Source organism: Panthera onca, chromosome D2, assembly GCF_046562875.1.
Source record: "Panthera onca isolate mPanOnc1 chromosome D2, mPanOnc1 haplotype 2, whole genome shotgun sequence".
Taxonomy (NCBI): Eukaryota; Metazoa; Chordata; class Mammalia; order Carnivora; family Felidae; genus Panthera; species Panthera onca.
In genome coordinates this window covers 6,601,326-6,629,263 of record NC_138349.1, presented here as the reverse complement: position 1 = coordinate 6,629,263, position 27,938 = coordinate 6,601,326, and the positions used below count along the sequence as shown (strand labels likewise).

General features: G+C 48.1%; 1 protein-coding gene across 5 annotated transcripts in view; it reads right to left on the bottom strand.

Annotated features, from left to right (window-relative positions):
* The window catches only part of DHX32 (DEAH-box helicase 32 (putative)), a 53,019-nt gene that overhangs the window by 17,361 nt on the left and 7,720 nt on the right, over window positions 1–27,938 (bottom strand). Inside the window, exons 2-6 of one of the 5 annotated variants that reach the window (XM_060641218.3) lie at window positions 26,428–26,522; window positions 24,241–24,455; window positions 21,337–21,861; window positions 9,551–9,744; window positions 5,699–6,071 (exon numbers count right to left, since the gene is read on the bottom strand). In XM_060641218.3, the coding sequence (XP_060497201.1) occupies window positions 5,699–6,071; window positions 9,551–9,744; window positions 21,337–21,618 (849 nt within the window). In that variant the 5' untranslated portion in view covers window positions 21,619–21,861; window positions 24,241–24,455; window positions 26,428–26,522. The remainder of the gene's footprint in view (window positions 1–5,698; window positions 6,072–9,550; window positions 9,745–21,336; window positions 21,862–24,240; window positions 24,456–26,427; window positions 26,523–27,938) is intronic. The other 4 variants (XM_060641221.3, XM_060641220.3, XM_060641219.3 and 1 more) reach the window with 4 other exon arrangements.

The following is a 27,938-nucleotide window of genomic DNA, read 5'->3' as shown; positions in this document are numbered from 1 at the left end:
CAGGGTTTCTGGGTCACTCTGACCCATTAGCCTTTAAGATAGTGTAAATGGAATGAAGTCGGCAGGAGACAGTCACTGCTGATTTACACACTGTGGCATAATTCAAGCATGTAGAAATATCCTTTTAAATTGTTTCACTGACAAATGTATTGGGGGAAGAAAAAGTAAGTTATTGCCCCTAAAACTACGCATAAGTAAGGGGGCAAAATGCTCCAAAGGCAAGGCACTTTAGATACTATTTTTCTTTTTCTTTTCTTTTTTTTAACATTTATTCATTTTTGAGAGTGAGAGAGACAGAGTATGAGCAGGGGAGGGGCAGAGACACAGAATCCAAAACAGACTCCAGGCTTCGAGCTGTCTGCACAGAACCCGACGCGGGGCTCAAACTCACGGAGTGCAAGATCATGACCTGAGCCGAAGTCAGATGCTCAACTGACTGAGCCACCCAGGCGCCCCAGATAGTATTTTTCCATTTCTCAAATACAACTAGATTTTTAGGACCTCAAATAAAAGAGGTGTCATTTAATGTAACTCTTAAACCTTTGGAATTTATGTTTCTGAAGTTTTCTACTTTCTTCAGGGCCCAGCTAACAAACTACCGAATGGAAGAAGTCTCATTTCGTTCATCAGATTGCACTAAAAATCTACATGAAAAAGATGACTTCTCGTGACCACGAAGAGTTTTGAAGACCTAAGACCTATTCCATTTTCCAGTGTCCAGCTCGTTCTCCTTCCTTCCCTTCATCTATAGAAGAGGGTTGAGTTGACTCAGGGTTTTGTAGGGGACACATCTGCCTAGAAAAATGGCATCACAGGTCTCTAAGGCCTGGGGAGAGCTGTTTGAAAGTGACTCCCGGGCCTCCAGGAGGCCCCAGGAAGCAGGGCAGAGGCTTCCACGGGAGCAGCTGTCAGGGACACCCTCCCGTGTAGACCCCCTTCTTCCGCACAGAGGTGGCGTCCTTGGGGCAGATTTCTACCAAGCCAAGAGAGTACCTGCTGATCATAATAAATGAAAACTTGCCAGTTGGAACACTCAGAACAAAATAATTTCTCCATATTTCTAATTCTGATCACATCACCATTCCACATGCGGACAGCCTATTAGAAATTACCAGGAGGAGGACAGAGATGTGGGCTGTGTCTCCTGTCCCTGGCTGCTGCTCGGCCCCCCAGGACAGGCCCCATTCCATCCCTCCCGGATGACCCCCCCCTCCCCGCCCCGCCGCTCCTGAACAGGCTGCCACAGGCGTTCCTGGAGCTGGAAAAGGAGGCTGATTCCAGCAGCCCGCTTGTGGGCAATTATTTTTCAAAATAAACCTTCCAACTGCACTCAAACATTTCTTATTCTCTTCGGATACTCTTTAAAAAGTGATTTGGGCCACTCAGTTTTTATTTGCTTCCCATTGCTAAAGCTTTGTGGTTGTAGGTGGGTTCTAAGGTTGAGTTTTGTTCTGAATGGAGAACGAAAAAAAGAAGAAAAGAACTCTTCAAAAGGAAAAAAAAAAGCAGAGCAAAATAGACACTGACAGTGTGCATAGTGTAGGCGCTTCAGGCTCAGCTAACAAAGGATTTGAGGCCATAACCTTCAGAATTTGAAGGAAAAAGAAAGCTTAAAATACTGTTCACTTTTTTTTTTTTAATTTTTATTTTTGAGAGAGAGAGAGACAGAGTGCGAGCAGGGGAGGGACAGAGAGACACAGAATCCGAAGCAGGCTCCAGGCTCCGAGCGGTCAGCACAGAGCCCAAAGTGGGGTTCGAACCCACGAACCGCGAGATCATGACCTGAGCTGAAGTCGGACGCTCCACCGACTGAGCCACCCAGCGCCCCAAAATACTGTTTATTCATTTCCTTCTTACTCAATGTGTCTGTGCACTTACCCACGTGGGGCCTTCCTAAGTCACCTGCAAAGCCACGGAAAGCACGGTGACACATGCAGGGAGATCCCCGGCCCCAAGATGAAAAGGCCCAGAGTGACGCAAATACGCAGGGCATTTCCCAGAAAACCTTCCAGGCGACAATGCCGTCCTGTTTAAAGCAGCACAGCCATCTGGCTGCTGGCACCATAAATCCCAACTTCATTTTCTACTTCACGTATTTCACTTTTTTTTTTTTCAGGTTAAAAGTTAAAGGATAAGGAACTATAAACACTGAGGGCTCAAAGTCTCAACTGAGTGTCAAAACACAGGACGGCCTGTGATGATGGGGATTAATTCACAGCAGGTTGAGGTGCTGAGCGAACGGTTATAGACAACGGGAGGTACCCAGTGCTCACCAACCCAAAATGTGTGAGGGCATTTCTACAATTTCCACTGTATCTCTTAAGGGGCGCCTGGGGGCTCAGTCAGTTAAGTGTCCAACTTCGGCTCAGGTCATGATCTCACAGTTCGTGGGTTCAAGCCCCGTGCCAGGCTCTGTGATGACAGCTCAGAACCTGGAGCTTGTTTTGGATTCTGTGTCTCCCTCTCTCTCTGACCCTCCCCTGTTCATGCTCTGTCTCTGTCTCAAAAATAAACATTAAAAAAAATGAAAAACAAAATAAAACAAAATAAAAATAAAACAAAATAAAAATAAAACAAAGTAAAACAAAATAAAACAAAATAAACAAAACAAAACAAAACAAAACAAAATAAAACAAAACAAAATAAAACAAAATAAAATAAAATAAAATAAAATAAAATAAAATAAAATAAAATAAAATAAAATGTATCTCTTAAAGGGCACCTGGAGGGCTCAGTTGGTTAAGTGTCTGATTCTTGATTTTGGCTCAGGTCATGATTTCACAGTTTGTAGGATCAAGCCCTGTGTGGGGCGCTGTGCTGACAGCACAGATCCTGCTTGGGATTCTCTCTCTCTCTCTCTCTCTCTCTCTCTCTCCCCCCTCTCTCTGCCCCTCCCCTGCTTGCACTCTCTCTCAAAATAAACATTCAAAGATTTTTAAAATAAAAAAAATGTATCTCTTAAAAAATGACAGTGCATTTCTGTTAATGTACTAAACTGCTTGGATTTGCTCTCACGGGACATTTGACTGCTGTGGCAGGTTTTAACATTTTATATGGAAATCAAGAAAGTTTCAAATAGTATGGGGGGTGGGGGTGTGACCAACAGCGGCTAACATGGATTTCAGAGCAAGGCACATTTGTCCAAGAGAGAAACTGCGAGACCACAGGAGAGGGAGAGGCGTACCTTAATGGTAATCCTGGCAGAAGTGGTAAAGAAGAAAAGGGAAAAGTCCGGCAGGAGACTGAACTGCGTCCAGCCTGTTAGGTGGGACACGGGGACAAGCGAGCCCGATGCCAGCTGTGGAAGGCGGAGCTGGACTGGGAGAGAAAGCTGGTCCCGGCAGAGGTTTGCTGAAGCCAGCGGGACGCTGGCGACCCAGACCCGCCGTGAGCCGGTGCACCAAGAGGAGCCTGGCTCACGGGTTCCAGGGCTGGCCCCAGGTCAGACCCGCGGCACCTGCCCACCATCGTGGCCTCGCTCCCAGAGGCTCGGAACCGTAAGATCTGCACGCGAGAAGTTTTTTTCCAAAAATCCATTTTGGAATTTTTGTCTACTCTGACTTGAAAGACTACTCATTCTATCAGTCTTAATTATCCTTCCTCCCTCCCGCCCAGAAACTTATGTCTTCTTTTTCACCTGGTGACTGACCATTCATTCCGCCAATCTTCCCTTCCTCAGGCTTCGCCCGGTTAAACTGAGAACCTGTCATCGTCCTCATGGATCCTTCCCCTGGCCGCCTGTTCATCTTACCACTTTCCTCAGGACTTTCTTGAATCATGCAGGCTTAGGAAATGATCACAGAATAAATCGCTATAATAGGGAGAAGACCTCCTACTGAAGAAACTGTATGGTCCATACATGAGAAATCGCTAAATCTATGGTAGTTATATATTTGAGATTCTGAATTACTTTCTTTATGGAAGCAGGTAAAATCTACGTTGTGAGAAGGCTGTCTGAAGTTCCCGAAGCCGGGAGGGCCCGTCGTCCTTTATGCTTTAAACATCAAGCCGCGTAAATACTTTGCAAGTATTTTTGAAAGATGTGAGTACTTAAGGCTCTGAGGGAGAGCTGAGACACTTGTCTTTGCTCAGCTGGTACCTCGGCCAACATCAAACAATCTCCCTTTCCCTTTGTGGTTTCTGCTTAATCACTGGAATCACTACGTACTTGGGTCATGGCCAGCTAAAAAGTAGCACTTTTACTGAGTAAGATGATGAGCAGGAAAAAAAGACCAGGAAATTAGTCCCTAAGAAGAAAGAGATAATCCTTGAGATTCTGGGGGCTTCTAGGTTCAGCCAACAGAATACTACAGGGCAAGTAGGGTCGGGGCATAGCCACAAATAAAAACGAAACCCAAATCCACTGCAAGCCTGATGGCACCTTGACCATATAAAAGCAGTAGCAAAGATGTGTAGCAAAGTTACACATTTCTTTTTCTTTTTCTTTTTTTTTTTAATGGTTTATTTATTTGGGGCACCTGGGTGGCACAGTCAGTTAAGCGTCCGACTTCAGCTCAGGTCATGAGTTTGCAGTCTGTGAGTTTGAGCCCGTCATCGGGCTCTGGGCCGACAGCTCAGAGCCTGGAGCCTGCTTCCGATTCTGTGTGTCCCTCTCTCTCTCTGCTCCTCCCCTACTCAAGCTCTGTCTCTTTCTCAAAACTAAATAAGCGTTAAAAAAAAATTTTTTTAAGTAATAAAGTTTATTTGAGAGAGAGGCAGCATGAGTAGGGGAGGGGCAGAGAGAGAAGGAGAGAGAGAGAATCCCAAGCAGCACAGAGCCCCACGTGGGAGTCGCACTCAAAAAACCGTGAGATCAAAACTTGATCCGAAACGAAGAGTTGGACCTTCATGGACTGAGCCAAGCAGGCGCCCCTCAGTGATACATTTCTAATTACTCTTTTGAAATCACATTTTCCAGAATCCATGTGAGATCTTTCTCATCCTTTTTAAAAATTTTTTTTTTCAACGTTTTTTATTTATTTTTGGGACAGAGAGAGACAGAGCATGAACGGGGGAGGGGCAGAGAGAGAGGGAGACACAGAATCGGAAGCAGGCTCCAGGCTCCGAGCCATCAGCCCAGAGCCTGACGCGGGGCTCGAACTCACGGACCGCGAGATCGTGACCTGAGCTGAAGTCGGCCGCTTAACCGACTGCGCCACCCAGGCGCCCCCTCATCCTTTTTTAAAAGGACCCCAGTGCAGGGAGAGAGTCCTCTGGGTGTGCTAGGCATTATACTTTCCCGCTAACACTGCGGTGACGACTGGAGGGACATCCGTGGGATGGGTAGAGGCCTCCTCTCCGGCACACGCCCCCGGTCACACGGGAGACAGTGAGAGCATGACGGGAGTCGGCGTGCATCTTCCCTCCCGAGACCCTCTGAGGCAGGCGGACACTCGGCCCGAGCCTGGTGTCAGCGGGTCAGCTCTGGGGACCACGGGCTGGAGGCCCCCAAGCCGCCCCCCGGGCCCTCCGTCCTCACCGCCTGGGACTGCAGAAGCACTTCTGTGCTCTCCTTCCAGAACACGTTTTGTTTGCCCTGCCTGCGCGTCTTCTCAAGTATTTAATAAAACAAGCAAGCGTTTCAACGGCGACTCAGCAAACTGAAACCCGGACGTTCATTATTAACAGCCTCGCCACAGGGTCAAGAGGCTCCCCCCTAAGTAACCCAGCTCCGCCGTGGGGTCAGAATATTACTTACTTGTTCACAGGCCAGAAAGACCACAATGTCTCCCTTCTCACCGGACTGGTGAATTTCAAAGATAAGGCGTAAAATGGACTCAAAAGACTCCTTCTGGGCCCCGCTCAGGTACACAACCTCCACGGGGTGCTGCTTCTTCACTTCTATGAGAGGCACGTTTCCGTAGTAAGAAATGAGTTTGCTGATCAGGTGAGGGGAGGAGTTAATTATAAGCTTCAGTTCGGGTCTCGCCATTAAAACGTCCTTAAGAAGGCCAAGTAACACATCCGTGGCAATGCTTCTTTCGTGGACGTCGTCTAAGATGATGACCCCGTAGCTACCCAGAAACGGACTGGACATCATCTCCCTCTGCAACATGCCATCGGTGCAGTACCTACAAAGAAGAGGCGGTCAAGTGAGCGGCTCTTGGGAGACACCAGACGACGACTCCTGCCGCCACCACAAACGCCTTTGCCGTCCCCTAACTCACTCAGGAGTTCGTGTGATAGAATCACGAGTTACTACTGACTCTCGTCTAAAAGCAAGTTATTTAAATCTATGCCTCTCCCGTCATGTCAGATGAATTATCCCCTTCTCAGCAAACTCCCTCCTCTAAGCACCGATCTTCTAGGAAGAAATGTTCCCGGCCAGGAGGAGGCAGTGTGTGGGTTTTGTAAATAATATCGAGGCTTAAATAAAAAGGGGAGGATGGGGATTTATTTAAAACTCCACTGGACTCAGCAAAGCCTGGCCTTCCAGATTATATAATGCTAAAGGAACACTAAGGCTCAATCCTAAAGGTATACGGACCTTCGATTTTCCCTATAGCACAGAGATCTACTTCCTACCTTGTGTTCATAAGATCGCATATACAGTGCTTAAAAAAGCACTGTTCTGATGACTATGTAAAAATATATATTTGGACACTGTTAAAGTTTCATCAAATGCAGTTTATATTTAAATTCCTAATACAAAACTCCTGAAGGCTAAAAATGAAATCTAGAAAAGTTTTATTAGTTTCTGAAATGAAATATATTGAATTTGACCTTGAATGAAAATCTGAGTAATTCTTCTACAACCTGTGTTCTAGAGGGTCCATATTTGAAATTTATGTGTCATTCTACAGAACATCTTCATACATAGTTCAGAAAGACTATTCTAGGTATATAATATTTAGGTATATCTACGGTTTCAAAAAGGGCCACCAAAAAAGCCTAAAGAAGAACTAAATTGTTACATATAACGTGGGGTTGGGGGGGGGAAGACAGTGGTAGGCATAAAGATTGTATTTACTAAGTGTCTATTACCTACCTAAAAGATTAGATACTAAGGGGTTACAAAGAAAGTGGAAAAGACCATACCAAATACAGGACCTTGCCTTCCATAATCGGTAGTTAACCTTAAACCCTCTCATTCAAACAGCCATTCACTCCGAGCTTATTAAAAATTATGGCTAGAATTAGATGTCCAAGGAAATGAATCTGGTTCCAATTTACCTTTGTAACGAGAAAGCCGCGAACACGGACAAGGGGCTTACGCGTGTCGGTCACACGCGTGAGCTCGTCTTGCCCCCGCAGCCCCCCTGCGAACAGGGAGAGCGGGCACCCCATCTCACGGACAGGGAAGCGTAAGCACAGAGAGGTTCGGGGGCTTGTGCGGGGCTCTGGTGAGCAAGTGGCAGAGACACGCATTTGACAGCCACGTCGCCTCCTTTTCAGAGCGCGGAAAACCGAGGGGGAAAATGGGGGATTGCTTTCTTTGATCAGAGGGGGCTTTGCAGTAGCTGTGGCCTCTTTGCTGCCACTCCCGCTCTGTTAGCCACAAATCAGAGTATCTGCTGACACCGCACCAGCTGGGGGCAGGGGGCGGGGGGGGGGGGGTGGCGGTCGTCAGGGTGGGAAAGAAAGAGCAGTCTCCCAGCAACAAGAAAAACTGCCAAGTGAGGATAAAAAGGCAATGTGAGGGCCGGGCCCCCCAGCAAAGGCAGCAAAAGGGGGCCAAAGCGGGACCCCAACTCCCATCCACCTCCGGGATACACCTGCAGTTCAGCCCCCCTGCAGCCGAGAGCTACTTTCCAGAAAGAATGCTACATGCACGTAAGAACGAAACAAATGTCAACATAAGTTGTAGTTCTTCGTGCGGCCGCCAGGATTGAATGCTTGGGGGGCGGGGGCTCTGCCATAAAATAATCCCCTAGAAGCTACGTCCCAACACATAATAGACGTTTAAACGGGGAGATGGGTCTTCCACCTGCTCTGACAACATTGTTCGATTTCTCCAAAATTATTTATCTCCATGGCTTTCTAAAAAAAAAAAAAACAAAAAACAAAAAAAAACTTAATTAAATTTACACTTGATCCATAAAAGATAAAAATACTGTAATACTTCATTTTGGAAGTAACTGTAACCGAGAGTCCCTGCCAAAACGTTTCCAGATGGCATTAAAGATATAAAAATACATACATTAACTTTAGAATATAGTCAGAGCTGTCCTTTAATTACTACCGCGAGCATGTGAAAGGCCACTTCAAAATGTGAAGGGTAAAGAATCAATCTGTCAAAGTTAGGGACCCTTTACTCTTTTGGGGGACGTAGGTCCTGCCCTGTCCGCCACCGGCAGGGAGGTTTTTACCTATTTCATCTGTATCGTTTACAGACCCTTTGCATAATAGAGTTTATACCTAGGTACTAATTTGAGGCCCTGGCTATCAAAGCAGAAGGTGACGAGCCTATCTTCGAGAAGTTCAAGTCATAGCGCTGTTGACGGAAAGATCCCTCCTGGTTTAACACCAGCCTGATGCCCTGCGTCTCCTGTTTTTGAAGATAAACACTTGAGGGGAAGCGGCTCAGTACCACGCAAATGAGTCACACGGGCTTTCTGAACCGGAGAAGACCCCAGACTCTTGCACTGGAGGATCAGGGCCCTCTGGCTGGCTCGGGGAGGGCACCGCTCCTTCCTTCCGCTGGCAAACTTGCTGATGTGAGATGCTGGGGAGTCCGAGGAGGAGCACGCCGGGACCGCTGTCCCATACCATGGCACGGCACGGAGCACCGCGTGTGCACCCTCCCTGCTGGGGCAGATCTTCCCCCACGGTGGGCCCCACAAAGGAGTTACAGGTGTGCAGATACGCTGTTCCCAACACACTGGTCTCCCCGGCCCTCGGGGCGTCCAGGCCGCGCCTGGCTCGGCCGAAGCCCACGGGATGGCCAAGCAGCCTTGACCATGTCCTTGAGGTGCTGCTAACTACTTTCCACGTGGGCTGTGATGCAAAGCTCCTTGAGCAACGCTGCCTCAGGGGAGGGCTCTCCCCCCACTTATCCTGTCTCTTGTCCCTTTTCCTCTGTGTGCCAAGCCCTTGGAGCCCCCGGGGCAGAGGATATCTCCCGATAAGTAGAGATAAGAAGAGGTCCCCCTCTCGCAACTTGTGGTGGCTGCTGAGAAGACTCTCTGGAACCGGGGAGGCTCCGACAAGTGCGGCCCGGAAAACGCCGGTCGAACCTGCCACGAGGAAGGCTGGAATCGAGGAGAGTCCGGCAAGCACCGAGCTTTCTAACTGACACTCCAGGAGCGGGAGGGAAGCCTTCCTGGAGGAGGTGACCCTTCGCGGCTGGAGGGAATCCGCCCCGCCCGGAAGAGGCGTGGGCATGCCAAGCGCAGGGCTCGTGGGCACACAGAGAACCACACGGACTAGGTCAACCCAGGTAACTGGTACCGACCCGTCCCGGGGAGGAACTCGAGAAGCATACGCCGGACGGTCTCTGGGTCCAAACTAACAAGGTCGTGGCCGTCCCCCGCGGGTTACAGGGCGACATGGGAGGAGTGGAGGCGGGGGCACAGCAGGGCAACCCCCCACCCCCCACCCCGACACCGACCTCAGGATGGTCTCGCTGGCGCAGCAGTTTTCAAAGGGGATCACGTAGCCGACTTCGTGCCCGATGTTGACGTCCATCTCGTCTGCCACCCGCAGGGCGAGCTGCACGGCGCTCTGGGGGCGGACCTGCGTGCACACCACGCCCCCGTGCTGGTAGCGGACGGACAGGCAGTACTCGGCGCACCACTGGGGAACCTTCAGCGGGGAAAGAGGACACGGGATCAGCCTCCTCCGGAAGGAACTCGCTCCCTCCTCCGCCAGGGAAACCGCTGGTCGTGCGGCGGGGCTGCAACGCACCCGGGTTAGGGACACTGAGCGATCCGTGCTGAGGCACAGGGTGATTCCTGGAAAATCACTGAATAGAGTTAGGACCAAACACGAGGTTGCAGGGGCTGTGAGAGTCTGACCACTTCCAGATGGGGGGAGAAGAAAAAAAAAACAGATAAAAATAAAAGGCAGAGTTAAAAAAAAACAAACACATTTTTAACCTCAGCTGTGTTTCTGAAAAGACTAATGGATTTACAGACGGTCATTTTCTTCCAGTTGCAAGAAAGATCCATGAGACCTATGGCTTCTGGTATCGACTACTGTGTCTTAAGCAATGGAAATATTAAATAGCACCTCTGTGACTCCAAATTAAAGCATTTACATTTAAGCCTAAATGGCTGTAACAAAATAACCAAATAAGCCTCAACACATCCCTGGTAAGAGAAGCTAAGGTACACTAGCATTTATCATACACAATGTAAAATGAGCCCGGGGAGCTAGGTTTGGAAAGAGTCGATTCCGACGCTGCTGCTGAGTCATTTACACTAAAAAACCATTTACTGTATCAAGTTCGTTTGTGCGAGAATTAGTATACTAGAAAGTACCTGTTTCGGGGCGCCTGGGGGGCTCAGTCAGTTGAGCATCCGACTTCGGCTCAGCTCATGATCTCGCGGTCCGTGAGCTCGAGCCCCACGTCGGGCTCTGTGCTGACAGCTCGGAGCCTGGAGCCTGCTTCGGATTCTGTGTCTCCCTCTCTCTCTCTGCCCCTCCCCCACTCATGCTCTGTCTCTGTCTCTGTCTCTGTCTCTCTCTCCCCCCGTCAAAAATAATAAACATTAAAAAAAAATTTATAAAAAAGCAAGTACCTGTTTCATCTGTACACTATAACCTGAGATGCTATCAATAAATAATACTTTGTTACATGTTTTTTTCTTCTTTTTAATGTTTATCTCTTTGAGAGCAAGGGAGCACCAGCAGGGGGAAGGGCGGAGAGAGAATCCCAGGCAGATTCCCCACTGTCAGCACAGAAATAATGTGGGGCTCAAAACTTCTGAACCATGAGATCACTACCTGAGCTGAAAATCAAGAGTTGGATGCTTCACCGACTGAGCCAACCAGGTGCCCCATGACATGTGTTTTTAAAACAGATCATTCTAAGAGTGTTTTTAATTTTTTTTTTTTTTTTTTAACATTTATTTAGTTTTGAGACAGAGAGAGAGACGGAGCATGAGCAGGGGAGGGGCAGAGAGAGGGAGACACAGAATCTGAAACAGGCTCCAGGCTCTGAGCTGTCAGCACAGAGCCCGACGCGGGGCTCGAACTCACGGACCGCGAGATCGTGACCCGAGCCGAAGTCGGACGCTCAACTGACCGTCACCCAGGCGCCACTCTGAGAGTGCTCTTAAATAGATCTAAGATCTTTAGAGGTTTTCACATGTTTAATTATTTTGAGGTTTGCTATTTACTAGACCCGTCATAGAACTCTTAGATTGTAATCCTCACTGTAATTTGACACTTGGCCAGAAATCATCGGTAACTCCAAAATGAGCCGCTGCTGCGCACTGCAAATCCCTAACCGTCAACACTGCAAGTGTACTTCCTCCATTTAAGATAGGGGTCAGCCTTGTTAACAGGTCGAAAACTAATCAGTAATTAATGGGTTCAGTGCCCACTCTGTCCTGTGGAAGATGAATGTTTAAGGTACCACCTCAGGAAATCTAGAATCAAGGCACACGAGGAAACAAGGCACTACAGGGGCCAAAGGCCAGCATTCCAGGTCTGGTTTGTTACTAGTTTGTTCTGTTTTTGTTTTGTAACCTCTACAACCCAGCGTGGGGCTCAAACTCACGACCTCAGCATCGGGCATCGTGTACTCTTCTAACTGAGCCATCCAGGTGCCCCAGCTAGTTGGTTAGTTGTAAATCACAATTTCTCTAAGCTTCAGTTTCCTCTCCATAAAATGGGTTGCACAGAGGAATTACCCTTCAAGTCTAAGCTCCTGGGACGTTTCTCCACAATGCTTACTGTGCCCGCGCGCCCCCCCCCCCCCCCCCAGAGGCAGAAGACCCCCTAGGGTGCTACCCAAGACCACACATGGCTCACACGTCCTGCAGCTCCTGGGCTGTTCTGGTGTCCGCCCACCCCACTAGACCATGAGCCAGCCCTGGGAGACCACAGGCTGTCTCTCTTGGTCACCAAATAATTGCAAGTCATTTTACTCAATAAATTTTTGATGAATAAACAAATTCCTTATACTTTCCAAAAATATTTTATTTTTATTTATTAAAAAAATTTTTTTTTTTTTTTGAAATAGAGAGAAGGCGAGGGGGGCAGGGGCAGAGAGAGACAAGGAGAGAGAACCCCAAGCTGGCTCTGCGCTGTCATCACAGAGCCCGAGGTGGGGCTCCATCCCATGAACCGTGAGATGGTGACCTGAGCTGAAATCACGAGTCGGATGCTTAAATGACTGAGCCACCCAGGCGCCCCCGAAATACTTCAAAAGCCCACGGTTCTGTATACTCTACCTTGAACTGCTTCACCATCCCAGGTCACCTAAAAGGGAATTCACATAAAATTTTCTGTCTCCCTCATTCCCCAGCACATAATTTTTAAATCCTTACCAAACCCTTACTTTTTTAAACCTGATTGCCTTCATGTCGGGATCCACTCTCCAGGTCGCTAGCTGAGACTCTACACAGCATTCTTGTGAAAACTGTATTAAAACCAGTTGTTTGAATTTTTGTCTCTCCACTAGACGGAGAATCCTTAAGCTGGACATGTGTGGTTCACAATTTCCCCAATACTTAGCAGAGGACCTGACACATAACAGACATAATAAATATTTGGATGGATGGCTAGTTAAGGGTATCATCATAATAGAAGGACGGGAAAAGTCCTGGACTCAGAACTCAGCATGGGAGAGAAGTAATAAAACCAAGGGACGTTAACTGCAAAGGAAGCTTGAGCCGTACTCACTAGCAGACGAACTGCATAAGAAGAAACAAATATCCGGGGAGCCTGGGTGGCTCAGTCGGTGAAGCGTCCGACTTCGGCTCAGGTCGTGATCTCACGGTTCATGAGTTCGAGCCCCGCGTCGGGCTCTGTGCTGATAGCCTGGACTGCTTCGGATTCTGTGTCTCCCTCTCTCTCTGCCCCTCCCCTGCTCATGCTCTGTCTCTCCATAATAAATAAATGTTACAAAATTAAAAAAAAAAAAAACAATAAAAAAGAGTGCAAGACTGACCACACACACACTGTGCTTAATGTAAGGACGTTTGCGGACACGGCCCAGTGACTAGATGAGCACAAGTCGTGGCTAATTGCAGGGAACCCCCTCAAACGTGGCTCTGACTGCAGACCACGCACAGCCCCCTCGGGAACAGCCACACGCAGGGAGCAGCAGTGAGCGACAGACACGCCGAGGGAAAGGAAACAGGGAATCATCTGGCCCGTTGTGTACAATTTCTCTGGTCCTACACACCTTCTGGATCACTCCAAGCCAGCTAGGGCTCATCGATAGGTTTGATGCCTTAGCAAATTGTGGACATTTCATGATTTCAAGGCAAGAATACAGCTTCACAGGGCACGCCCGCCCGCCGCCCGCACCTACAATAAACCCCGTGCCGTTCCTGCCCGGATTCTGATCCTCAGGAAGTGGCTTTGGCTTTGTCCTAATATACCTTAGCCTCTTACCAGCGAAGTATGCACCTGTTCGAGATTTCATTTCTCTCTTCCACTGTTTCTCTGTGGGAGAGAGTCCCCCTCCCCCGCCCCACCCCCGGCCCAGTATTAAGAATGTATCTAAGTTGCAAATGCCAGAACTTGGAGCACTTAAGTACCTGCACCCTTCCATCCATCATTTGGCTTTACTCCTTCCAGAGAGAAACACTGAGTTCTAGGCCACTGTGTGCCTTAAGTATCCTTTTAGAACTTGGCATAAGCTGTGCAACCTGGTGAACAAAATAGGAACCTGCCCCTCTGACACATGAATAGAAGAAAATAAAATAAACCCATCTACATTTTGATCTGGGAGTGTGGGCAGTAGACAACACCCAAATTCACGTATTTGGTCTAGAAACTCGCCCTACTAGAAATTACGACTGCAAATAGTTTCATTCTGAACTCACCGGACAACCGTTTCAAACTCCCTCAACCCAGGTTTTGAATGCCATTGCCCGGACTGCGTGACGCGCCACATGTGTGAAAGCCCGAGCCGGGAAGCACGTCTCCGTTCTGTCCCAGAGCCCGGCTGGGCCGCCTCTGGGCCGGGCGCGGTGGGCCATCAGTGCCGCAGTGCGCGGTGAGAACGTGTGTCCCCCGCTCTCGTCTCCTGCCTGCAAGGACATCCCCGGGACGCTGGCCCGTGTGCGGCACGAGACTAGGCGAAAGGAGTCCTCTGAGTAACCAGAGTCTAATCTACCTCGAGGCTCCATCAACGCAAGTTAGTAGCTGGACTTCTACGCTGTACAAAGTCACAAAGGGAAGAAAAGACACTCTGTTCTCCAGGCAGCAGGCACGGAGGCCGGTGGCTGTGACCTGGGAGAGCCGGGACCCGGGGTCCTCGGGGGGCCCGATCCGGCAGGCCCAGGACGGCAGCGGCAGCGGCATCCGTGTGCGGGCCCACGGCTGCCACTGTGGCGAGAAGACAGCCACGTGAGTTACATCCGTGGAGCACTTCCTGTCCTTCCACCCACTGGCAGAGATGGTCTCACCTCATCGAATGGACACATGCAGAAGTGAAGTGAGCCAGACACGGCTCTACCCCTGTTAATATAGCCTAGTCCCGAAGGCCTCCGAGCCCTCAGGTTATGTCACTCACCTGTCAGCGACAGCCTGGTTCCCCTTCTGCTCCGTAGGACCACAGAAGGCGCAGCCAGAGCCATGGCTCTGATCGCTCACTCTTATTCCAGTGCCAGAATCATAGGGACCCAGAGTTGAAAGGCACCTAGAGGACCTCCGATTCACCCCAAGGTATGCGTCCCTACAGAAACATTCCCGCAAAGTGACCACCCCTGAGCACGCTCCTAAGGCCACCCTAGGGGACCCACCATGTCGGGACACACTACTAAGGAGTGGTCCCCCGCGGAATTAAATGCCACACGCCCCTGGATGCCATAATTTGTATGAATCTCGACAGTGAGTCAACACAGGTAGAATGTACCAGCAGAAAATGGTGGACAAGTTTGCTCAGTTACTGGGGTGGAGATGTTCTATACCATAGAGTTTCTGAATTGAGGTTAAATCTCAGGTACATCACGCTTACTCCCCTCACTAACTCGTCCACTTCCTGGGAAATTTCAGGACAAAAGCCAGAAAGCGAGAAGCAAAGAGAAGAGACAGTTCTAAAAATATTTCGTTCTCTGTCGGGCTTTTTCATAAAGCTGCCCCCAGAAAAGGCAATAGGAAAAGGTCCTATAAATGTATGAAAGGTTGTCCTATTTTCCCTCGGGCAGTCACAAAACGCCAGCCGCACCGGAGAGAGATGGAATTTTTTGGACCCTGCAAAATGTCTGTGGTCCTCTTTAGAAGGCTTGGGTCTAAAGACAAACTCTTGTTTGAAAGGCTGAAACTCTGAGGAACCAGAAAATCATCTCGGAAGCTAACAAAAATAACCGGGCTGTTTCCAGAACCGAGAAAACAACCGATGCTCCCGATACTTAATTTGGTTTAGAACAGGCCCACTTTCCCATCTCTTTAGATTTCCCATGCTACTTAGATTTCTCTCACCCCGAAGATACACACCGACTTCCCGATGAACAGAAAACAAGCATTATTTGTGAAAACGGTTGAGAAGTCGAAGACAGCACGAGAGACCATTGCTAGCTATCAACGTACCGTATTCCACGGTGTGGGGTGACAAGTCTTGGCTTTAGCGGTCGCAAATTCTAAAAGAAAACTCAGAGGGTACATATTTGGTGTTTTCCTAACCAAAAGAGCGGGCTAAAGCAATTCTGAAACTACACGGAGCGTGCATTCCAGGACTGAACAAGTAACGATACCACGTATCGTGATCACGTGTCAGGTTCCTCACGGTTAGAGAAGGGAGTTATTCAGAGGCAGCAAGACGGGCCACAGCGAGCCCTGTGCTGTGGAACTGGCATCAGAGGCACCAGCACGAATTCATGGTTTTGGAGACTCAGAGAGACAGAAATAAAGACGGAAATAGAGAGAAATGCAGAGAAATAGAGCTACAGACAGAGAAACAGTTACAGGGGGAGACGGAGAGGTAGCACACATACCCACACACCTGCCTCCCAGCTCTGTTACCTGACGGGGCCTGGAAGCCACGACGAGCTGATGGCAATGCCGCTTGGTGCCCAGATCTTGATTTCTAAGTACAGTTCTCCACCTAAAGGGACCAGGGCTGCCTGAGGAAAACGGCTGTTTCTTTTTTTTTTTTTTTAATTAATGTTTATTTATTTATTTATTTATTTTTTTTTTTTTAATTTTTTAACGTTTATTTATTCTTTAGACAGAGAGAGACACAGCATGAACAGGGGAGGGGCAGAGAGAGAGGGAAACACAGAATCGGAAGCAGGCTCCAGGCTCTGAGCCATCAGCCCAGAGCCCGACGCGGGGCTCGAACCCGCGGACCGCGAGATCGTGACCTGAGCCGAAGTCGGACGCTTAACCGACTGAGCCACCCAGGCGCCCCAATGTTTATTTATTTTTGAGACAGAGACAGAGCATGAGTGGGGGAGAGACAGAGAGAGAGGGAAACATAGAATCCGAAGCGGGCTCCGGGCTCCGAGCCGTCGGCACAGAGCCCGACGCGGGGCTCGAACTCGCGGACCGTGAGATCGTGACCTGAGCTGAAGTCGGACGCTTAACCGACAGAGCCACCCAGGCGCCCCGAAAATGGCTATTTCTAAGACTGGAACAGGGAACACACTAGATGGGCCTGTCACGTGCTACGGGGCCAGAGAGCAAAGAAACGCGCCAAGAATGACGGGGACCGTCAGAAGGACGCAGAAGTCATCCCGCAGGCCACGTCGGGGACAATCCGCGCAACAAAATAAATGGGCTCGGTACTGAATAAGGAAAGAATTTATGAGCCCACATTGAAACGAATAAATGAGCAAATAAACACCGAAGAGGAAGTTCAGCTTTACAGCGGAATTCCGAATACTAAACGTAGAAGGAATGTCAGAGTTAGAAAAGTCACCACTTCGGTTGGCACCTGGCACCAGTGTCCTAATGTCAAACAGTGATCTGAGGATAGTAACACCAGCAGGTGCACGTGTGACGAGAAGCGTACTTTACATGGTCTCAAATTACCTTCTGTATCTTTTACTTCCATTTTTCTTAATGTTTTTATTTATTTTTGAGACAGAGAGAGACAGAGCATGAGCAGGGGAGGGGCAGAGAGAGAGGGAGACACAGAATCCGAAGCGGGCTCCGGGCTCCGAGCTGTCAGCACAGAGCCCGATGCGGGGCTCGAACCCACGGACCGTGAGATCATGACCTGAGCCGAAGTCGGACGCCCAACCGACTGAGCCACCCAGGCGCCCCACTTTCACTTTTTTAAGTGAAACACTCACTTTTTAAAAATTCCATTGTGTAAAAACTCTTGAAAATATCTCACAGAAGACTTATGCAAAATGCTCGTCACAACACTTGGGAAAAGCAAAACCCCGGAAGCAACCCAAATGCCCATCATCAGGAGAAAGGATATATAAACTGCGGTAGATTCAGGCAAGGGGCTACCATCAAAGGGAAAACCAAATGAAGCCCAGCCATAAAGCATCAGGATCATTTGTGGTTCTCAAAGCTCGGTTTCGAGACCGTCAGCATCACCCGCAGGTTTGTTAACCATGCCAGCTCCCCTCCCCACACCTATTGGACTAGAAACTGAGGCCGGGCAGGAGGGTGGGAAATGGCAGGTGGGTTTTAGGAAGCCTCCAGGTGAGTCTGATAGGCTCAAGTTAGAGAGCCACTGTTGTGGATGAATGTCAGTGACACCTGGGCAGGACGGGCTGGTGTCAGAGCACAATAATATGTCCCTTTACAAGTGAAAACTGGGGACACCTGGGTGGCTCAGTCGGTTAAGCGTCCGACTTCAGCTCAGGTCATGATCTCGCGGTTCGTGAGTTCGAGCCCCGCGTCGGGCTCTATGCTGACAGCTCGGAGCCTGGACCCTGCTTCGGATTCTGTGTCTCCCTCTCTCTCTCTGCCCCTCCCCCACCTGTGCTCTGTCTCTTTCAAAAATAAATAAACCTAAAAAAAAGTGAAAACTGGCTAACCAGAATAACAGGGCTCACAACCAAAAAATATGGTAAATGTATAAAAAGAAAAGCAAGAAATAATGAATCCAAGTTACTCCGTGGAGGAAAGAGGGTAAAATATGGGGAAGGCAGCCTCTGAGAACGACGGTGTTTTACTTCTTCAATTAGGCAGTGGGTACGAGAACCTCCTCACAGCTCTTTTTTTTTCTGTTTTATTTATTTTTGAGAGAGCGAGCAAGCAGGGGAGGGGCAGAGAGAGCGGAGGACAGAGGATTGGAAGCAGGCTCCGTGCTGACAGCAGAGAGCTCGATGCGGGGCTCAAACTCACCAACTGTGAGACCACGACCTGAGCTCCAGTCAGACGCTCAACCGACAGAGCCCCCCAGGCGCCCCGCATCTCCCCACCTCCTCAATGATGGGGAACGATGGTGACTTTACAGTGAAGCACAAGACAGCCACCACCTTACCGAGGCACCAAACTTAATTATAGCATCAGGGACAGAACCGTTATGCCTCCGCAGAGGCTGCACCGAGGAGGCTGCCACAGCACCTCCACGGTCTTCTTGCCACAAACGCACAACTGGAATTTAATCCTAAGGAAACATCAGACAGACGCCGGCTGAGGGATGTCCTACAAGACACTCTTCCAAAATGTCAAGGTCAGGAAGGACAAGGAAAACCTGAGCCCTTTCAGACTATAGGTGGTTAAAGAGGAATGACCGTTGAGCACAACGTACTTTGGATTCTAGACCGGAAAAATGTTTTGTTTTTTTTTTTATAAAGGACATAAAAAAATGGAGGTGAGAGAGGGAGGGAGCCAAGCCATGAGAGACTCTTAAAAACTGAGAACAAACTGAGGGTTGATGGGGGGTGGGAGGGAGGGGAGGGCGGGTGATGGGCATGGAGGAGGGCACCTGTTGGGATGAGCACTGGGTGTTGTATGGAAACCAACTTGACAATAAATTTCATATTTAAAAAAATAAACAAATAAAAATAAAGGACATTAGTGGGAAAATCGATGAGATTTGAAAGTCTGTAAACTAGAGAATCATGAAATGTCAATGTTACATTCCTGACTTGGATCATTACAGTGCGGCTGTGCTCTGTTTGTGCTAAATATTTGCTGAAAGATTTGGAGGCAAAGGGCCTCGTATCATCAACGTTTGAAGGGTTCAGAATAAAAACTGTGCGTGTCTGTAGGTGTGTATGTGTGTGTGAGGGTGTGTGTAGGTGTGGGTGTGTACGGGAAGAGAGAGAATGGAAAAGCAAATGTGGTGAAATATTAACATCCGGGGAAGCTAGGGAAACAACATGGGGAAAATCCTCGTCCTATTTTTGCAAACTTATTCTAAAAATCTGAATTATTGCAAAATAACAACTTTAAATCACTTTTCAATTTTTTTAATGTTTATTTATTTTTGAGAGAGAGAGAGAAAGAGAGAAAGAGGGAGACAGAGGATCAGAAGCAGGCTCTGTGCAGAGCCCGAGGCGGGGCTCGAACTCACCCTGAGAACTGTGAGATCATGACCTGAGCCGAAACCAAGAGTCAGCCGCTTAACCAACTGTGCCACCCAGGTGCCCCCGATTTTAAATAATGTTCAACTTGCCCTTTGTCCACAGTAACCAGGAATATTACACCCACTCAGTTTTCAGCAGGAGCTTCTTGCCAACACGCCAAAAGCATTCATTGTAACAACAACTCACCCTAACGAGTAACAGTTCATAGCAAACCCTTGACATTGGCAGCCGAGTTAAAGAAAAACCACCTATTGTCCAGCCTTCCTCCCTCCAAGTTAGAACAAGTAAGCCCCAAAGGTAACAAACAACCTGAATGTGGCAATGTATCGTAGAAAGTCCTCTTATAATTCCAACTCAGAAAAGTATGTGACATTAGTTAGACAAATTATCCAATCCCTCTGGGCCACTGTCAGATCATCTTTATGGTCTATTTTAATTCTCATTTTTCATAAGAATCCATGCATGAATTTTATAACAGAAATACTGCTTGCTTTATAATTTAAAGGTAAAATATAGATAGATATAGATAGATAAAATCAAATCTAGAAGTTCAAGCAGAACAGCGGCCTGGACAATATACATTTTTCATGAACTATTTACCCTAATAGATCCCGAAATGTATGACCTCAGGCCAGGATGATATGTGACCACTTCCTTATTTCTCATAGTCTGGAACATAAAAATTTTCTTGTGCTGTTGGATTTCTGGAGCTTAACCAGCTTCACCAACAAGCATGTCCAAATGCCTCAATCATCAGACTGCTGGACATGTAAACAGAGCAATTAACCCCCAAGTCTATGACAAGCAAATAACATTGATCACATCTTTTAAAATATGTGATGAGGGGCGCCTGGGTGGCTCGGTCGGTTAAGCGTCCGACTTCGGCTCAGGTCACGATCTCGCGGTCCGTGAGTTCGAGCCCCACGTTGGACTCTGTGCTGACGGCTCGGAGCCTGGAGCCTGTTTCGGATTCTGTGTCTCCCTCTCTCTCTGCCCCTCCCCCGTTCATGCTCTGTCTCTCTCTGTCTCAAAAATAAATAAACGTTAAAAAAAATTTTTAAAAAAAATATGTAATGAAATAATTTGAATGGATTTTTATCTACCATTCTAGAGAAAATGTTGTGGTACCCTAAACACAATCAACACCCATGTACATAGAATTAACTGTTATTCAGCTGGCTTTAATAAATAAAACTAGGTAAGTCACAACTGCTGTGTCTGAATTGCTAATGCTTTGTTTTGTTTTGTTTACATTGCAATCCAGGCCTATCTCAAGAAACAAGAAAAATCCCAAATACAAAATCTAACAGCACACCTACAGGAACTAGGAGCAGAGCAACAAAGAAACCCCAAACCTGGCAGAAGAAGAGAAATAATGAAGATCAGAGCAGAAATTAACAATATAGAATTCACAAGAGCAGGAGATCAATGAAACTAAGAGTTGGTTTTTTGAAAAAAGAAACAAAATTGATAAGCCTCTAGCCAGGCTTCTCAAAAAGAAAAGAGAGAGGAAACAGATAGAATAGAGAAATCACAAATAGATCAAATCTCAAATGAAAACGGATTTGTCACGACCAATCCCTCAGAACTCCGAGCAATTATCAGAGGATACTGTGAAAAACTGTATGTCAACAAACTGGACAACCTGGAAGAAATGGACAAATGCCTAGATGACCAGATTATTATTAAAACTGAACACCGTGCTGTGACACTATAATTACTTAAGTGACACAAAAGCACCACATAAAGCAAATGGTATTTCCTAGCGGCTACTCACCTGAGAGCTCTTGCCGCATTTAGCATCTCCTGAAACGATCACAATTTGATTTTGAAGCAGGTTCTCCATAAAGGAGTATTTTTCTTTCCATATTGGAAGATCCTCTCTTTCTTTTAGAAGTTTGTAATAACGTGACGAATAAGGCAATCCATCAAAAGGGTTAAGTTCCAAGTCCTCGCAGGCCAAAATCCCCTCCTCATCCCCATCGCTGGAATCAAGGGATTCTGGGAAATAGCGCTTCTCGGACGCAGAGTTGGGACCTTCCAGCTCTTCTTCTTCCATCTCGTCCGAGAGGGAGCTCAAGCAGCCGGCATCCTACATCGGGTTCCTCCGACAATCACCCACCGCCAACAGGGTTGAAAGTCCACGGACGCAGACTCCGGTGTCCTAACTGCCAAGACTTCAGTCCGCGGTCTGGGCAAGTTGAGTGCCTCAAGTCTGCATCTGGTCGCCTCCGCTGGGTCCCCTACGGTCCCGGCTCGCGAAGCACTCTTGAGCACGTTAAATGACGGTCAGTAAACCACGCTACCAACAGACAGACAAAGAAGGAAAATCAGATACAAGGTGTTCAGGAGAAAAAGCACAGGTGTTCAAAACAAAGGCGTTAACTGGTTTTTTGTTCTTCTTTCCTGGGAACTGGCTACTGTCTGTCATTTCTGTGGCCTATTTGAAAGCCGAGGAATAATTCAAGGCTCGCTCTTCAAGTTGGGGCAGCTGCGGTTTCCTCCCCGCCGGCCTGGAGACGGTTCCACGCTGGACCTCGTGCTCTCGGCCTGACCTCGATCGCAGGTCCTGACAGCAAAAGCAGCAACCAGGGGATGCGGTGGCTGTTAGGCCCCACCACAGGGTCTCTAACGCCACTACGGGAGATGCTGGGCCCTGTAACAGGGAAGACTGTCAGGGCCCAGGGGGTGTTCCCCTAACACTGGTTACCAGACAGTCTCTATTTTTTTTTTTTTTAATTAAGAAACCCTCTAGTTTAAAAGAGAGTATTTTTTTTAAAACTTCATTTTCCATTTGCCTGTGCCAGTTGACAATGTCAGGCAAGGGAGGTGGATTTTTTTTACACCAGTAACGTATTCCCTACCTGTCAGGTAAGTGATCTTCCAGTCAGGAGTGATTTTTAAAAAATCCAAATCAACATTGCTGAAAGTAAGCGTCTTTTCACATTAAGCAGGTGAACACACGAAAAAGTCAGAAAAACTCAAGTAAAAAAAGAGCAGAGCATAAAATGCCATTCATGATACTGTCAGTGAAATTACTCTTTTTACACCACTCCATTTACCGTAACTATTGCTTTAGACTGTTGGGGCTCAAAGGGCTAACTCCTCAACCTACATAATAAAAAAGGCTTCCCCACTGGTCAAGCCAGGCTCCAGGGAAACAAACACTCCAGAAGCCCCTGCTGAGTGCCTTCTCAGGGCCTCCATTAATAAACCAGCCATGAGACACACACATAAGGATACTTTTGGGGTCAGGACCAAGAGTTTTAGAACTCACACAAAAATAGGCCAAAAGAGGGAGAAACTAATAACCAGAGGTGGGGGGGGGGCGGGGAGGGGAAGGATGTTGGAGCTCCTCAAAGGTAGAGTTCTTCAAAATTCATTCTGGAAGCCACTGTTTCCAAATTAAACTGGAGTTACAACGATGTAATAACACAAATGTAATATGGATTAACGGCCCAGCTCTTTGCCACCCCCCTATGGGTGGCACAGAATAGAGCCAAGAAACACGATGGCTTGAGATCACAGGACAAGCTAACGTTGAGAAGGCATCCAAGAATCAGAAAATCCCAATGCTTAAGAGAAGTTAACATTTAGTTTTATGTTCAACTTTTGCTTTATTCTGATTAGAATCCCTTCTAGGGGGTTCTCATTTGACAGGTAAGTTAAATTGTTGCCATGACTGATGATTGTTGGAGGTACTATTTCTGAACTGTTTTACTTCAAAAAAGAAAAAAAGCACAGCTATTATTTTTACCAAATATACACCCCTGAAATGCTTCTCTTAGTTTTACAATACTCCTTAAAGATGAAATTATCCTGTACTGAAAGTAACATTTATAAAGGCTCGAGCACTTTGAACCCCCAGGGAACAGTCAAGTTTTCTGAAGAGTCATCTTTCTAGAGCCCTCAGGCTCCCCTCGCCCCTTCACCACACATACACTGTACAGCTGTATCACCCATTTCTCTGTCATGGTGGATTCAAGATGGCGGCAGATGCTCTGCCCCTGCTCCCCTGGAGAGGCGGACTCTATTTCCTCTCCCTTTACTCTGAGCTGGCCCTGTGAATCTCTGCCATCAAAGAAGGCAGTCAAGTGATGCTGAACCGCTTCCAAGATATTCACATGCCTGAATCACCCCCGTGGGAGCCGGCTGTTATTGGGTGAGACGCCCAAGCCACGTGAAAAGGCCACTGGGAAGAGACCAAAACTGGGCTTCTGCTGACAGAAAGCACGGGCGTGTCATGTGGGTAAGCCACGGATAGCGCTCCAGCCCAGTCAGGTCTCCAGATGCCCACGGGCCCAGCCAACACACCAGCCAGCAACAGCAACACCCACAGGAACCCAGTCAACCCCGAAGAATTGTGAGAGGGAACTCAGGGTCACCCACCGCTCCTGGAAGCTACTACGTTCCAGGGTAGTTTGTCGTCTTGCAGCAACAGATAACCAAAGCTCTGCCTACTAAAATGATCTAACTTTCTCTTCATGCCTCAGGGTCACCATTACGTCAGTTCCTAAACAGAACGATGTCCTCAGACTTCCCTTAAGCGTCCACGGGTCAAAGGCCAGACTACTGGTCTGAAGAGCCGCTTTTCTGCAGAGATTCAGTCCCCAGGTCCCACTTTGGTCAGTGAGCTTGCCCCGTGAGGCCCCCCTTCTGCTTCTCTAACCTGCTCTCCTACCTGGCATGTTAGAAACCAGTTAGGCTTGTTTGACAGGAAGACCTGGAAGGTCGAGTCCTCAAAGGGTTCTATATTGACTCCAGTAAGTCTGAGCAAAGCTATGAAGCCTGTGACATCTATTTTCACTACTCAGATGCACTTCTTGCCGCTCTATAGTTCGGAGTTCGGGATTTCGACGGGGCAGTGGCTGAGTCCTCCCTGCATTTATCCTGCAACTGACATGAGCCGTGTCAATATTTTCTGGGATATAATCAAATACACATACAAGAGATCCATGTTTCGGCCTTCGGCAAATTTAATAATACCATCCTAAGTAAGGGAAAACAAATATTGTAGGTTACGTGCCACTCAAAATAAAATTTAGTAAAAATTGTTCTGTTGCCAGCAGAAACTATGTTGCACTCCAAAGAATCGGAAAGATTGGTAATTGGCTCCTTTTCAAAGCTATCTTACCTATAAACTGGGGACTGCATGATTTGTCAAGGGCCGCCCTTTGAAGTGAGTCTATCACAACTTTTAAACGAGTACTTATTAAAATACTACAGACCTAACGTAACACGAAACCACCTCAACAACAAAGAATCAGAAGTCGATGTAAGAGGAGCGACATCTTAGTCACTCAGATGCTCGGCTCTGGCGCAGTCATTCTAGAAACACAGTTCACAGAAACGGAAAGATAAAGTTTGCAAGGGGCTAAGTAAAAACAAGGTCGTGAAACCTGTCCGGAGAAACTCTGGTTTAGGTTTCACAGTTCAATGGTCCTCTTCTGCATTTTTCTCCGTGTTCGATTTACTATAAATATCTATTCCTCACACCGATCAAATTCTCAAATGTACAACTTCAGGACTTCACGGAGATCTAAAAGGGCCAGTGTGGTCTCATCCGGTCTCATGGCTTCAATGCCACCCACACGTGGGGGACTCTCACTTATAGGTCCTGTTAATCCTGGCTCTTAAACTTCAGTCTCCTGTGTTCAACCACCGACTGGTCGCCTCCACCTTGGACATTTGACAGGCATTTCAACACGTCCTAAACCGAGCTCCTGATGTTTGCTCCAGAGCCACAAGCCGGGTCCTCCCCTTCTCGATGACTTCCTCCCTTTCAATGGCTCAGACCCAAAATGCTGAGGTTACTCTTGATTTCTCTTTATCTCAAATTCCCCTGCCTACAAAGATGCGCACATCCTAATCCCTAATCCCTGGAACCTGTAAATCTGTACTTTGCATGCCGTCTTCGTGAAGACGTCATGAAGTTACAGACCTCGAGACCGGGAGCCCGTCCCGGTGAGTCCAGTGTAATCTTGAGTCCTGAAATCAGACGACCTCTCCCAATTATAGTCAGAGGGAGACAGGACTATGGAAGAAGGGCCAGAGGGATGCCGTGTTGCTGGCTTTGGAGACGGAGGGAGGGCCACGAGCCAAGGAGTGACGTGGGTGGCCTCTGAAAGCTGACAAGGAAGTGGATTGTCTCCTAGAATCTCCAGAAAGGAACACAGCCCTGCTGGTCCCTCGGCCTTAGCCCAGTGAGGACCTTGATGGACTTGTAACCCACACAACTGTCAGATCGTAAGTTACCACTAACTACGGCCACTTGCCCGACGACCTGATCACGTCAGTCCTACTTCCAAAACGCCTCAAGCACTGTGAGCGGCTGGTCACCTGGACCGCTACGGCAGCCTCGTGACTGGCCTTCTGCTCGCACCCTTAGCCCCGCTGTCACTCCTCAACCCAGTCGCGGCGACCCCGTTCAAGTCAGCACGTGGTTCCTCTGCTCAAAGTCTCTACCGGCTTCCCAGCTCCTCTGACTCCAAGGAGAACCCCAAACACTTAACAGGACTGATGGGCCCGGTGGCTCCGCCCTCATCTCCGACCGCCCCCCTCGCTCCCCCCACTTCTAGCCCCGTGGCCCCCTCGGTGTTCCTCGGACACCCTGACGTGTGCGGGCCTGGGGACGTCATGGCTGCTCCCCTCTCTGAAAGGCCCTTTCCGCAGGTGTCCCCACGGCTACCACCCTTTCTTCGTGAAGGTTTTCTCACACGCCCACCCGGCGAGGGCTCACTGGCCACCCTAAACTTTGACCCATCCCCCCCCCCCCCCCCATGACCCAGACCCACTTCCTAGCCTCTCTTCCGGCTTTGTTTTTTGCCCCTTCATGCTCACCACCGTCTAACAAGGTATGTATTTGTACCTGTTTACCTCGTTTCTGGTGGAAGGCCAGCACCACTCAGCAGAGCTGTGTCTCTCTTGCTCACGGCCGACTACGGCAGAGTCCGCATGCTAAGCCTGTGTAAATATTGGTTGAGTGAATCATGTTAGCACTTCAGAGATATTTTTGTTCAGCTTCCCAAGTTGCCCCACGTTGTGTCAGGGACAAAGTCCTTCAAAGCGCCTCGGGATCTGGGTCCTCCCATGTGCCGGGGCCTTCATTTCACGCCGAGATGCTGGTGACAAGCTACTGTCACTAGGCTTCCGGGTTTCTAAAGGCTCTGGCCCGAAATGCTGGTGAATTCCCAGGTTCCAAAACTGAAACGTTTGTACGGGCTCTTGGTTTTCCCTTGAATCACACACCCACGCCACAGTTAACTCTTGTTTCCACACCGAAGGTGGATTTCTCTTGAGCCTTTCAGAAGAGTCGCCGAGCTGCCCTGAGTGGTGATGGAGGTGCACACCATGCTTGGGGCAGGCCCCTGACCTTCAGAGCTCCCGGAGATGACCAGTTCTGGGGAGCAACGTCCTTCCGGATTAGGAAACTACTCAACCATCTGTGCTTATTATCCTTTCCCCACGTTTTGAGTCTCTCTACTCAGACTGTTATCGGAGCGCTACCTACCCTCTCGGGTAATTTCCACAGTCTGAGCTCACATACAGTGGGTGCTCAGTTAGCGATTAGAGGCTGAGCAGATAATGACCGAATCGCTTTCTGTTCTTCAGGGATCTTCCACTTTTAAGACTAACATCTGTTTCATTACAGGTACTATTCATGATCTAAAAGGTTCGCCCTGTCCTCAGGTTTTCTCATCCTCCACGCCTAGATTTTTGGTCTTTCGTTCACTTGTTCGGCCAGTACCTGAGGACCCACCAAGTGTCTGTCCTGTAGACACAGTGGTGCCACAGAGACAACAGGCAGGTTTGGGTCCCGTCCTCAGGGAGCTCACCGTCCCTCGAGGCAGAGCACAGGGTGTGAAACACGGATGGTCTGGGACACGCGGACTTAGTCTTATGGTCAAGGAACTAAAAGAAGGAGGATGTGGCTGGTACCTGAAAGGAGAGAGAAGGTTCTGGTACAGTTGCGCTCACAGAGGAGACGTGGCCACGTCACCAGAGACTCGATGTGCTACAGAGATGGTGTTTTATTTTAAGTGCCATGGGCCAAACTCACCCGGTCGTTTCTTAACCCAAACTTTTATGTTTTACACTTCTGGTTTTCTTTATAATTCTCCTCCTAAATTTGATATATTACTCTATTTGTTAATACTAAAAATTATAATTTTCTTAAAGTCATTAGTGAATCAAGTTGTAGGAGAGCTGGTAACAGTTGAAGGCAAAGGGCAGGATGGAACAGAGAGTGGGGTTATGATCTGGCTTAGCAAGCAGGGCAATAAATCATTTTCACATAAAAAAAATCTTAAGATTAAAAACTAAATAACATCTCTTGAGCATTTTAAATCATTTTCCCATAGTCTATGAAAATAGTCTGTT